Here is a 13,835-nt window from a genome sequence, read left to right as displayed (position 1 = left end):
CATGTTGGCTGCACCAAAGGTCTCCAGGAACACCCTTCACTTTCAGGGGAAATCCTCAAATCCACAAAATCCTTATAACAGCAAGCAGAAGTATTTTTAATAAATATTTCACGCCCAGGGAATGAGCATATCTCTGTAATGTGATCAATGTGCTCTGTGCCAGGAAGTACCTGAATCACAGATGCCCTAAACAGGTGAAGCATTGCTGTGCAGAGGGCTGAGATGAGGAGTGTAGTTCTGACTACATTTGGCATACTGTGGGATCTCCACCAAACTTAAAACCCCCTTTTTTATGTCACAGGCCATTTGCTGCACACATGTAAGAGCTTTGTGTTTGCTGCCTCCCTCCCTGCCTTGGCAGAGGGTGTGACACCTGATCTGGGTGTCCTGGACTGAGAGCAATGGAAACATTGATGGATAAATAAATAGGCCATGAAATACATAAGGGAGCCTGGTGTGTCCATCACTTTGTCAGTCATATTTGGGTTTCAACTGGTTTAAGATAAGCCCAGAGTTATTTGTCCATCATCCACAAAGCCCAAGGCAGCTGCAGACATGCCCCAAAGCATCACCCCACCTTGCATAAGCAGCAGTGCAGCACCCATGGAGCTGAGGAGCCCTGGGGTAGGCAACAACCAGCAAGGCCAATTACTACTGAAAACTGGGGTGAAAGGTCCTTCTGCTTGATTTTCAGTTCTCAGCCCTACCAACAGCTAAAATTTCTTCATATAAGCACACTCTCCTCACCTCTACTTGACAGATGACACTGTCCATGCATACCTGGCTGCTGCAGTGACTGTGCTGAGGTTTGTGTCTGTTCCCTCACTGGGCTCTATTAGCTCTGCTTCTCCAGCACGGGTTCATGCACTTGTGATTACCCAGGATTTATGTGTTACCTGGCAGCAGCTGGTTTGCCTGACAGCACTCAGCTTAATTTCCAGTAACAGAGAAATGGGCTCGTTTCAAGCTATCCTGTTACCTAACAAATGGAAATTAAGCCGCAGGTTGGCTTTTCCCTTATTTGTGTTAAACAAAACAGGCCAGCGTTCCTTTTCCTCCTTTGTCTGGAGGCTATAACACCTCATCCCCTTTCACTGAAAGCCCTTGGTAGCCATTAATTGCTCCTCAATTTAGCTGCTACCACAAGGGTTAGGTCATGCTCAACCTACTTGCAGCCAAAGCATGGGATAGAGCCATGCACCACCCAGAGCAGGTAAGGCAGTGCAGGGCAGCCTCCCCCTCCTCTCATCCCAGAAAAGGCAGCAAGCAACAGGAATTCAAAGGCAGATCTCCACACAGCTTTGCAAAGCCCTGGCCCAATTATTTCCTTTGTGCTCTCCTGTTTTACAGGAGATGATTCCATACATTAAAATGCTTGGAGGGCCTATAAAATGAAGCAGTTATTGTTGCAGCAAGCCATGTTCTGCACCTCTCAGCATGCTAAGATCAGGGAAGCAATCCCAGTCCCAAAACACTGAAAATTTTGCTGTATGTTGCTAAATACCACGCTTAAAGATTTTGTCTGGTATGAAATAACACAAAATTTGGCAGCCTTACACCAGGCACCCTGGCTCACAGCAGAGTATATGCACAGGCAGATTTTCCTCACAATGGCCACAGTGCTGCCAGTGCATTCCTGGAATGCAGAAATACATGGAAGCCACTGTCAGCGATGAAGAGAAGCCTGCTGTGCCTAATGCACCAGAAAAGCTATTCAAGAACTTGTCCTTACATAAAAATAGCTCCAAAGGGGCTGTGTCAGCTCAGCTGTGCAGCTCTGCAGGTATCTGTGTGCTGTGCCCTGCACACCTGGCCTCACCCTGCACTCCTGGGAACAAACCCACTGGTTCTAAGTGAGGGATTTCAGTTCATCCCCTCATTTGCCCATTCATTTGACTCTTTGGGCTCACAGATTTCACAGCCAGTGTAGAACTGAAATAATTCTGATTCAGATTGTACGAGAGAACATTGTTTGCTCTCCAGAGAATCACACCTGAGATCTCTGGGTGAGGAAGGACATGCACTTCCTCACCCAGCTATAATGAGTTGTAAACAGCAATTGCAGGTTTAAAACCCCAAATATCTGAAAGCTCCTTTTTTATATTGGTTGGAAAAGTACAGGGTAAAAAAACAAACAAACAAACAAACAACTCCACAACCCTGAATCTCCTTTGTTATAGGTGTTAAACACCTCAAACCCTATGATACAATCAAGGCAGCTGGCTCTTCCCAGATTTCAGAAATGGTGTTGCAACAGTGGGTTTGAATTCCAGAAGGTGAGCCCATAATGCAAACAGCTATTTCAGCCTCAGCAGTGCTTTGCAACGATGCTCTCAATAATGATTTGCAGGAATATTCTCCTGATGGGACAGAGAGCCTGTAATCACATGCTGCATCACTGCTGGCCCTGTCTGGAAAAGCAGCTGCCATAATTCTGTTGGTGTTTCTGATGTAACCCAACAGTTCTTAAAAACAGTTGTAGCTCCCAGAAATCCTTCATGTTACACCACAAAATTACACTGAGTTTCAAGAACAGAATATTCATTTCATATCTCCTAAGCCTTCGAAAAAGAAAAAATCAACCTTTAGAAAAACAGCCTATGGCCAGCACTGCAGGGCAGGCTGGGGAGGGTTTGGAGTAACTTGGTTTATTAGAAGGTGTCCCTGCCTATGGTAGGGGATGGAATGAGATGGTTTTTAAAGTCCATTTGACCCAAATCATTCTGGGATTCTTGAACTATTCCTGCTCCTTAAGGGCCACCAAATGAACATGCCTCTCTTGCAGATAACAAGCTGGTCACCAAAAGGGAAGTCAAGAGTAAGGAAACATTATCCTTCCCTCTGAATTTTCTGTCTTCATTCAGTTGTGCCATGATTTTCATGTCTGGTATTTCTCACTTTTTAATCCCTATAAAAATGATTACAGGAGTACTTATTTAAAGAAGGTACTGTGATGCTGAAAGGGCAAAGGCTTTCTGTCTTGAGAACCCATTTATATGACACTCTAGCAGAGTCCCATGTGTAGAAACTCTCCTGGAACAGACATCTCAAATCAATAATTATTTCATTAATATCACTTGTTCACCTCTCTCAGATATTTCATCCTGACAGTTCAGCTCTGTGATAAGCCCCATAAAATTCCAGTGTAAAAGGCTCCAAGCTCTTTCAGTAGCACAAACCCTGCAATTAATTCAATGGGCTCTCCCAGTAAATGCCTCAGAAGAGAATCCCTAAACCCAGTTTTCTTGGCAATGGGAGGCATCAGGAGCCAGGTTTGAGCTGTACCAAGAGCAGATGATGGTGGAGGTGCTTTGCTTGGGCCCAGGCACCAAAACCCATCCTCAATCTGCCAGGAATAAAAGGTCAGTCCTGAGAGAATTTCATCCTTCAGCATGCTGTCAATGAAGCAGGGAACACAAACCCTTTCTGTTCTGCCCACACTCTATGCAAAACCACTCCAGGAAGGTTTGCCAGCTCTGCAGCATCAGCCAGCCTAAACTCAGTCCTGCAGGAACAGCCTGTGGGCTCAGCCACCTCTGGGATCCATGGAAGATGCTCATTTTACTACCCACAAACCTCATATTTGACAGTGAAATCACAGGCAGAGTTTTCAGATAGCAAAACAATAGGAGTGAAACGTGTTGCAAATGCTGCATTTATTCTCCTGCATTTAGCAGCTGGAACCAAAAGTCACACAGCTGGGGAATCATGAAGATTCCAACCTTCAGGAACCATCATGGAGCACTCCCCCAGCTTCCAGCAAAGACTTGCTCCTCCTAAATCACTGCTTATTCCTCTGCCTCTTTTTCCAGGGGCTTTTTTTTTTTTTTTCACTGAAATGCATCAACATTTCATGAACTGCCCCAAATCAAGGACAGTCTTGGACAAGTCATTTCCAAATCCTCATAGCCAAAATTACCCCACTGCCTAAGTCAGTATTTGAGCAGCTTCCTAGACTCAATTATCCAGAAAATGCCAGGTTTCCAACAGCAGATTTTAAATAGTAAGCCTTTGGTTACTGTTGCCCTAAAATAAAGCTCCTAAAACGTGTTTTACAAGTGTTTTTCTGCTCTCCAGTGACACCTGGAAGTGCTTGGGACTGAAGGAATATGCAAACTACAGATCAGATGCAGAAATCCTTATTTTCAGGCAATTTTAAGAAGCTTATTTCTTAGCTTTACGAGTTATATAAAAATACTACCCAGAAAAAAAAAAAAAATAATAATAATCAATTCTGTGAAAAGGAGAAAACAATCCTTGCCCTGACCCTTCCATATCTTGTGGAGTGGGAATCTATGGTTAAATTCCAAGTAATTGATTAAAAGAAAATCCATGACAGTCCTGATTTTATTTTCATCCCATGATTAAATACACATCATGCCTTCATTAGCAAAAATTACAGATGGGAATAAAACAGATGCCCAAAATACATCCTGCCAGAGTCCTTGAAAATTAAAATTTCCTTGAATTAACCCTACCTGATGCCAAAAATGTCACAGGCTTTTTACTGAGGCTGTTATCAGCAGTGCACTTTGAATCCTTTGTGCTACTATGCTAAAAAAATTTCTCTGTTTGGATTCCCAGTTACATTTCCTAGCATTCCAGCTGGCTGCTGGGCAGGGGCAGAGCACAGGACTACAAATGGTAACAAGCCCTTGCTTTTGGCACTCAGATTAGAACCCAACTCTGACCAAATATACAAAGAATCATTCTGGGACTGAATTTTTTCAGTACTGCTGACAAACCATTCTCCCAATTGAATATATTTCATTTTGCAAAAAAAGGTGCAGCAATAAGATTTCTATCTTGAAAACATCAACAGATGGATCACAGAGGGAGGACTCACCACTGTGCAAAAGAATGCCTTGATTCCTATCCTGGGAAAGGACTGGAAGTATTTATTGACCCTTAAAGATCTCCTAAGCCCTGGGAATGAGGAGAAGCATGGAAAGTAGGAGAAGCAATTCCCTGATAAGCAAACATGACCTTGCCTGTGAAACTAAACCTGATTGCCTAAGAGGGCCTCCTTGATGTTTGAAAGAACAAGTTTATTGTCACCTGCAAATGTGTTTGTCGAGGCATGAAGAAATCTCATTTTCCTGCCTTTCAAGCAACAGCAATATTCTGAGATTACAAAACAGAAGAAATGAAGGCAATGAAATTGAGCAAAAGGATTGCACAGAGAAGTTTAAAAAATACATATTAAAAAAAAAAAAGGAACAAGGAATGGATAGTTATGCTTTGAATTCTTTTGGATTTATGCAGTTAAAATCCACCCTGAGAAATTCACTGGGAAACTTCATGTCATTGTGGCTCTAAAGACATTCCCATACAGCAGGTTAATAATGAAGGAGGCATATGTCACACACCAGAGGCTGCAACATCACACCTTTATGTATTCATGAGATCAGGGAAAGGAACTGACCAGGCATGAACACACTCAGGAAAGGGAGACTTAAAAAACTCCCTCTGTGGGAAAAGAGCTGAGCTACTTCAGAGGAGACACAATTATGCTAAGTCTGAAAATCTGAATTTAAAGTACCAACTGGTCCTTTTTGGAAAGTGCTGTGGATTTTGTGTTCATTTCCCTCCCTAACAGGCACCCTCGTGTTCATTAAAGAGCCAGCACTCACATTGCAAAAGCTTGTTCCCTATTCCACTGCACAAGAGAGAAATGAGATTTTTGCTTTGTAGGATACCTTTACCTCTATAGGTCACTGCTTACCAGCACAGAAATGAAATATCAGATAATTTTTATGTTTCAAACACAAATATCATTCAGTTATATTGGTCTCTGTATTTGGCACATCTGATTTTCCTCTCTCTTGCAAACTTGCAGCTTCTCTGAAACAAGCGAGGTTGTAGCAAGGACACAATTTATGGGCAAATTATGCAAAGCTGAAATGTTTCTAGGGCAATGTTTTATAGTCCCTTAGAGCTCCATACATAGTATTTTACTGTGCACTCCAAAAGCATTTATTTACAGACGTGTCTGAGGTTTTCTGTCAGGTTTAAAGTTCAGACTTTTCTCATCTAATCTAATTTGTCCAAGATGGATGGCCTCACTGTTTTCCTTTGGAAAACCAATGCTGTTACACTGTTTCCAATTCTTCCTCCAAAGCAAAACTTGGGTGTTGGCAGCTCCTCCAGAATTTCAAATCCTGCCAGACAGAAATTGAAATGCTTTTATTAGAAGGAAGTTGTTTTATTCGCCTCTTGGATAACCCTTTGCAAACCATTCTTTATTCGTCTGGAAAACTTGCAAGTCAGTTAATCTGTGAGTTTATAGGACTGTACTGTTACACTGCACCACTGCTCCATACAGCTGAAACTCTTCCATGGATAATAAAAATCCTAGCTGGCTGACTTGCACAAATTAATGGCAGAAAAGATGAGAACTTGCCAGTAATTTCGGTTCCCCAGAAGGGATGGTTGTTTCAGATCCACACTGAGTTTCAAGCCTCAGGCATGAGATTCAGGAGCTGACTGGCATGTTAAAAAAACCCCTAAGTGGATCAAAAGTGATAGAAAAGGTCACAGACTTGCCAGTTCCCCTAAACATGGGTAACAATGTTACCCCAATTTCGGAGCAATCAAAGGGTGAACTGGGTCTGGTAATCAAGGACCCAAAAAGTATCAGCCAGCCACACACACACTTTCCCAGGGGAATTAGACTGAAATTCCCAACCTCCAAAGCGTCAGCAAACCTGTCCTCCCTTGGCACTGGCAAACACAGGAGCAGTAATTCCTGAGGAAAACAGAGGGAAGACAGGCTGGAGCATTTACTAATCGCTCCACCTCCTCTAATCCTGATCTGGGAAAGTCAATATGCTAACACACACATTCCAATTCCCTCATCCCTTCCTTCAGCAACCCCACGTTGGCAGAGGGCTCTGCTCAGCTGCCTACCTTCTCTGAACTCGTTCAGCAGCTCCTCCTTGGTCCAGTTGCAAGAGGTGATGAGGAAGAAGCCCTCTGGTTTCAGCACCCTGCCCAGGGATGCCACGTACAGCTGCCGCTTCCCCGCCGCGTCGCTGGGGTCCAGGCTGATGGCATCAAAGGTCCCCTTGTCAATGCAAATGTCAAAGCCTGACAGCTCAGCTGAGGGTGCCAGGAAGTCTTCTACCTAAACCAGAAGTCTGCAGCTGTGAGAACAATCTTCTGCTGCTGAATCTTTAATGCCAAGCAAGAGTTTGGGATACAAAGCTTCAATCCTGACAATGGGTGTGCTCAGGGAGGGGTAACTCACAGTGCCAGGGCAGCTTCTTTCTTCTCCACACATTGTGTGATGATCTATTTGCTGGAATCTAAAGCTCAAACTAACACACTCAAAGCTCATTCTTTAAATCATTATTTGTACTTTGATCCCTGCCATGTGCCAGGCACTGCACAAATGCAGGAGAACAGACAGAGCCTGCCACAAAGAGATTTTACAGCTGACACACAGGAGCAGAGACATCTCACAGGTAGGGAGCAGGAGGGTAGAACAGCACAGCAGAGAGCTCAGAATGACAGGCAGACACAGAATCCCAGCGTGGCTGAGGCTGGAAGGGGCCTTTGGAGGTCATCTGCTCCTACCCATGCTCCAGCAAGGCCTCTCAAGCTTCCTGCTGTTCAGCAAATGGTAGGCATTCTAGCACTTAAGGATTTCTTCCTCTACTTCAAGTCTGAAATTCAGAATGTAGCAGCTAAAATACAGAACTTGCCATTTGGTAAACCACTACCCTGTTCCAAGCAGGGGAACTCTTGTTCGCCTTAATGACTATTACAAACAAAAAACAAATAAAGACCAAAAATCTTCCTGTAAATAGATTTATTTGGGCAGAGTTCTCTCACAAATGAATCTCAAAAGACATCATTCAGTCAGTACACTGAGTACATCTGAATATCAATTAGCTCATTTAATCTTGGGCTCAATTGCTTTCTATTTCCTCAATTACCTTTCTCTCAAGACTTACCTTTAATTTAATGTTAGACATCCCTTCTTTCTCTCTTACTTTTTCTGAAAGCTGTATTGCAGAAGGTGAATAATCAATCCCTGTGAGATTCATGTAGCCAGACTTTGCCTAGACAGAAGCAGAGAATCCTAATCAGTGTGCTAACAATTGTTTTAATCCAGCCAGAACATTCCCTACCTATAATCCATCTCATCTCTCCTCCTCTTAATAAGAGGAAAAAACCCACAACTCACCTTTTAGTCATTTTTATACCTGTTACCATTACAAGAGCTCAATAGCTGAATGAGCTGAAATAACTTTATTCTGCCAAAAAAACCTCACCAAAATGACTGGTGACTGAAAGCTGGTTTATGTCAAATGGAAAACTGAGCACAACTGGGAAAAGTAACACCCTAGAGGGGAACAGGCTCTCTTATCTGCACCAAAAGTAACTTAGAAACCAGGAATTTTCAGTGATGACGTGACAGATGCTGCAAAATAAGAGAAAAAATCCTCTCTGACATGTACCATGGGAGATTGAGCAATTATTTAGTTTATAACCCAAATTTTAAGAGCCAAAAGATGTAATACATGGCACTAGAACAGAAATCCACTGCAAAATCATACATTTTTCTAATTATTCATGCTAATGTCTATTTGAATACAACCATTTGCATGCTGCCAGGTGTCTGTATCAGCAATTTTCAGGCAGGTTACGCACCACATATAATAGCACACAGAGACTTTGTTAATCTAAGTTTGTTGGAGATAAGGATAACTCAGTTTAGGGAACTCAGTGAGATCCCAGCAGCCCTTTGGCAAAGCAGGTGGGCTCCTGGCATCAGCTGGAGCTGGGCACGTGAGAGGGGAGCAGGGACACACGTCCTTGCCCTGAGGCAGAGGCTGAAGGGACCAGCTTGGGGTAGAAGGTAGAAACTCAGGGTAGCCCACGTGTCTGGCAAGATCCAAACCTGATGGAAGAGCTCTGATCCTCTGGCCAGCTGCAGGTTGTCAGAGCACAGACAGGGAGGAGGCTGGCGTTTGGAAAAACACATGGAGTGCTGTTAAGCAAGCAGCTGCCTGTCTGCTTGTTCCAGAGGCTGACACCCCAATTGCCAGGAAAACGATGAGGAGTTTCCACAACTGTCCTTCCTCCTTGCAGCAGCCCCTCAGGCCTGAGCTCGGTGCTAACCAGCTGTTCTGAACTGAGGGCTAATTGCAGCTGAACACAAAGCCACTCTTGTTTGCATGGGATGGAGAACATTTATTGCTCAGGCTCCTGCCCACGAGCCTCCCCAGAGCAAAGCAGGCTTCCTCAGATGCCTGTGCTGAAGGTTTGGGGGTGGAGGAGTGGTTCCCACAACAGCTCCTCTGTTTGCAAAGGAAAGGCTTGAGTCACTTCAGGGAGTTCCCATTCACTCCTCTAGTCTCGGGGGCAGAGAAGGAAGGTTTAGAGATAAACAACATTAAATGCTGCAGAACCTGTAGGGCCTGACTGTGACAGGAAGGGATCCCTCACTTGTGCCAAACGTGACCACACTGCACCCTGCAGCTGCCCTGGAGGTGATTTTTCAGCAGCCTGCTGCTGCTGCTGCTGCTTGGAGCAGGAGATTGAAGAGCAGAAGGAGTTTGGAACATTATCAGCTCTGCCCTGTGTTTAGGGCTGACACCCCCACTTGCTGAACACTCTCCACTTCAGAGATGATTCAATCTTCATTAGTGGTGGCTCCTACATCACTTATAAAAATCAGAGGAGGCCAGAGCTTTCTGTGGCAGCAAGGTTTCCTCAGAAGAGCTGGAATTTTTGGAAGGCAAAAGAATTATGTCACGAATCCAAGCTCCCAGATCCCTGAAGTTCACAGGGATAATAAAAAGAGCAAGGGGTGCCACTTATGTGATACTTATGTACCCTCAAGCAGCTCCCTTGCAGAGAGCTGCTACTCATGTCCCTATGACTGAGTTTTTTCCAGTATTGCCATTTCTATCCCATCATGGAGTCCAACTCCAATGGCAGAACAGAACAAAACAAATTGGCAGAATTCCAATTTGATTTCCAAGCCTTGCAGCTAAAACACAAAAAATTCCTTTTACATCCTTTTACTAAGCAAGTGAGATGCTGAATTGCTCAGCAAAAATAAACAAGGTAATTTTTGAAGCCACTTTTCAAGAGGGAACTGGACTGATAATTTCCTATGAAAGAAAGTTCTGTGAGGTGCTTAATGTAAGGGAGGAGGGTGCTCTCACAGGAGTTAATAGTTTTTAAAAGCTATCAGGCTGTCATTTTCCCATTATAGTATGAAAATTCAGTTCCCATTTGCAAGTGGAGTCAGTATAAAATGGAAGTCTTACAAATAAGATTTTTCTGTTGGGTACTTCAACCATGATAGAACTATCACTGCTCTCAACAATCACCATTATCAGGCTAATTTCTCTTAGTGAGAAGAGCAGTTTCTGCTTTTGGTGACATAAATTCTCCTGTGCTGTGGTGTAGCAGCCAGTCTCCATCAAGGCTTTAAAATCTTCTAAAATCAAAGTCCATGTTAAATAAAAATTCCACTTCAAACCAGGCTTTGACTTTCAGTCCTTCCAATTCCTACAGGAACTAATGGAGCCAAAGGGGAATGAAAAACAACAGAAGCTGTGACAATCTGACAGCCCCTTTCTTACCAACTCTCCTGCAGTATTACACCAAAAAAAAAATCAATCAAAACCAGGAAAAAATACTGGAATTCCTGAACATCTTGTGCACAACAAAAACTTCAGAACACACCTGATCAGATTTCTCACCCTGACAGAAATGGACACTTCTTCAAAAGAAGTGTCAACAACTTTTAAAGTTATTTACATAATATCCCTTGGGTTTATCTACATTTTTGTATCAACAATGAGTGTTATGATCAGAACTGAGTGCAGAGAAAGGGTCTGGTTTTGTACATGAGGGTACTTTGTGAATTAATCAACTTAACTTCCTTATCTGGGGGAGTTTAAACAACAGTGGGAAGAAATGCAGATTTAAATGTGGGGAAACAGGAAGATAAAGTTAAAAGGGATGCTCAGGCTGATTGATTTAGAGAAAGACTTCAAATTTTGAAGCCTAAAGTACTGACACTTTTGGTGTTTCACACAGGTTACACGACTACCACTACCACTTGTGAGAACTGTATTTGAACTGCTCTGATTCTGTATAAAAAATACACAAAATTTGCAAAAATACCAACCAATTCAACCAGTAAAACACCATTCCCAGTCCCAATGTCAAGCACAGAGCTGTCAAGGGGGACCTTGTGCTTTTCCAGCCACCTGATTATGCGCACCATGCTTTCCTCTCCAAACCTGCAAAAAACAAGGGCTCAGGTAATTAAACCAGAGAAAAAAAATGTGAAAAAGGTACAGCAAGTTTATTTCGTCACTCATTCTCTTCAGCTTTTGCAAAGCCCTTTTTACTGTTACTCAAGTAAAAGCTGCTATAGCTCATATTTCATGTTTGCTTTCTTCAGATTGAAAATGAATCCTGCAGCCTTAAAATTCACTGAAACACCAACTCTGGCAGGTGAAAACATCCATATATTAAAAAAGGAAGGAGCAAGGGCAACTTGTGTAGTTAAACCTGAGCTCAGGGATAAAAAGCACATTTGCCAGTAACATACAGCTCAATTACCAGCTCAATTTCTGTGTAATGACACTTGTCCAAGTGCAGCTGAGCAATCTTCACTGTGAAATTGGGCCAGAGAGGAACTGCTGGTTTCAATGGGAAAACTCCCCATCATTTTGTCACCCACTCGTTGTATTGCTGTCTGAGGTTTTGCAATGTCTTTTATGGTAAAGAAATGACAGAAACACTCTGCAGAAGTTATTTTGTTTACCAGATTTCCCCGGTATCTCCAATGTCTTGAAAAGTTTGCAGTTCTCTTTCGTAGGCAGCATCCCAGCTGGAGTTGGGAGGGAAGAAAGGAGAGGATATCATCATTAATACTGGGAAATATTTAGATGAAAGAGGGATGGGAAGAAAAATTGAAAGATAGATTTAGGTTGGATATTTGGAAGAAATTGACTATGAGGGTAGTGAGGCATTGATCCTTAGCATAAGAAGAGCATGAACATGTGGGAGAGAGTCCAGGGTATGCCTGGAGATCTCCAAAGGCTGAAGCCAGGCTGGGAGAGCGGTGGGTGGATTCACCTGGAGAAAAGGCTCTGGGGAGACCTCAGAGCCCCCTCCAGTGCCTAAAGGGTCCCCAAGAGAGCTGAGAGGGACTTGGGACAAGGGATGGAGGGACAGGACATAGGGAATGGCTTTAAGCTGAAAGTGGGTAGATTTTGATGGGGTATTGGGAATTAGGAATTGTTCCCTGTGAGGGTGGGCAGGCCCTGGCACAGGGTGCCCAGAGCAGCTGGGGCTGCCCCTGGATCCCTGGGGATGTCCAAGGCCAGGCTGGACAGGGCTTGGAGCAGCCTGGGACAGTGGAAGGTGTCCCTGCTTATGGATGGGATTTAAGGTCCCTTCCAACCCAAACTATTCCATTGATTCCATGAAAGGCTGAGAAAGGCACTCTATCCTCTGTGCAGCAGCACCACTCTACAGAATCACATATCCTTTAAACAAATAAACAACACATAAACCAGGGACCGGTTCGTGTCGAGAGAGGCACCTTAATCACCTTCCATGTCCCCTCCCCGCGCCGTGGGCCGGGCCGCCTTCCCCAGCGCGGGTGGCTCCGAGCCCCGTCCCGCCCGTGCCCGTAGCCGTGCCCGTGCCCGCCCCGGTGGGGCACCCGCCCGTTCCCCGGCACTCACTGCTCCCTGGTGCCCAGCACCGAGGGGCTGAAGGGCTCGTCCCCGGCCAGCGCCATGCCCGGCCCGCCCCGGAACCAGCGAGCGCTGCGGGCGGAGCGGCCGCGGCCGCTCCCGGGCGGGAGGAGCCGGGCTCGCTGATCCGGCCGTGAGGGGGGCGCAGGCACCTGAGTGGTTTATAATGTTTTAAAACCTGATCCGGCCCGCTCCGGAGCCTGGTGTGGTTTCTAATGTTTCCCAATCCTTGCGGTCACCTAAAATCCCGTCTGGGTTGGGTGGGGTATGGGGCCACCCGGTCTGTGCGAGGTGTCGCTGCTCATGGCAGGGGTTGTAATTAAATGGCCCTGAAGGTCCCTTCCAGTTCAAACCGCTCCGTGATTCCATGAAAATCAGCTCAATATTTATACTCTTTTCGATATTTATTCGTTGCAAGTGTCACAGACGTTATTGCTGTTACAAGGTTTATTGCAAGGTGTTTTAATAAGGAAATGAGAGTGATAAACAGCCCTGCTGCACAGTTGCCTCCTGTACAGCTCCGTGTGTGTGAACCGCGGCGTTTCTTCCCAGTCTCCCATCCATCCCTGCCCTCTGGCAGTGGGAGCCATTCCCTGTGTCCTGTCCCTCCATCACTTGTCCCCAGTCCCTCTCCAGCTCTCCTGGAGCCCCTTCAGGCCCTGGAAGGGGCTCTGAGCTCTCCCTGGAGCCTTGCCCAGGTGAACAGCCCCAGAGCAGAGTGGGTACATCTCGCTCATCACCTTTGTGGCCTCCTCTGGACAAGCTCCAGCACATCAATGTTCCTCATGACAAGACTGACATTGAGGGGCTGGAGCGTGTCCAGGGAGGAGAACACGGAGCTGGGGAAGGATCTGGAGCCCCAGGAGGGGCTGAGGGAGCTGGGAAGGGGCTCAGCCTGGAGCAAAGGAGACTCGGGGGGACCTTGTGGCTCTGCACAACACCTGACAAGAGGGGACAGCCGGGGGGTTGGGGCTCTGCTCCCAGGGAACAGGAACAGGAGGAGAGAGAATGGCCTCAGGCTCGGCCAGGGCAGGGACAGGTTGGGCATCAGGAGGAATGTCTCTGTAGAAGAGGTAGTTAAAGGTTGGAAAGGGT

At 45.1% G+C, this 13,835-nt stretch overlaps 1 protein-coding gene across 1 annotated transcript; it reads right to left on the bottom strand.

The window, feature by feature from the left end:
- Positions 1-4,329: 4,329 nt before the first annotated feature.
- Positions 4,330-12,850, bottom strand: EEF1AKMT2 (EEF1A lysine methyltransferase 2). The gene is made up of 6 exons (XM_054637077.2): positions 12,729-12,850; positions 11,801-11,866; positions 11,156-11,270; positions 7,959-8,066; positions 6,910-7,126; positions 4,330-6,161 (listed from the first exon to the last, which is right to left on the bottom strand). Exons 1-6 carry the CDS (start codon positions 12,782-12,784, stop codon positions 6,034-6,036), a joined length of 690 nt encoding a protein of 229 aa, XP_054493052.2. The 5' UTR covers positions 12,785-12,850; the 3' UTR covers positions 4,330-6,033.
- Positions 12,851-13,835: the final 985 nt, after the last annotated feature.

This window comes from Agelaius phoeniceus, chromosome 9, assembly GCF_051311805.1.
Source record: "Agelaius phoeniceus isolate bAgePho1 chromosome 9, bAgePho1.hap1, whole genome shotgun sequence".
Taxonomy (NCBI): Eukaryota; Metazoa; Chordata; class Aves; order Passeriformes; family Icteridae; genus Agelaius; species Agelaius phoeniceus.
Note: the sequence above shows the minus strand (reverse complement) of the source record. Positions and strands in the feature narration are given on the sequence as shown.

Coding starts and splice junctions, on each gene's coding strand:
- EEF1AKMT2 (XM_054637077.2), bottom strand. CDS start 12,784: ATGGCGCTGGCCGGGGACGAGCCCTTCAGCCCCTCGGTGCTGGGCACC. Junction 11,867..12,728: donor GTGCTGGGCACCAGGGAGCA/GTGAGTGCCGGG, acceptor TCCCAACTCCAG/CTGGGATGCTGCCTACGAAA. Junction 11,271..11,800: donor GGAGATACCGGGGAAATCTG/GTAAACAAAATA, acceptor TGTTTTTTGCAG/GTTTGGAGAGGAAAGCATGG.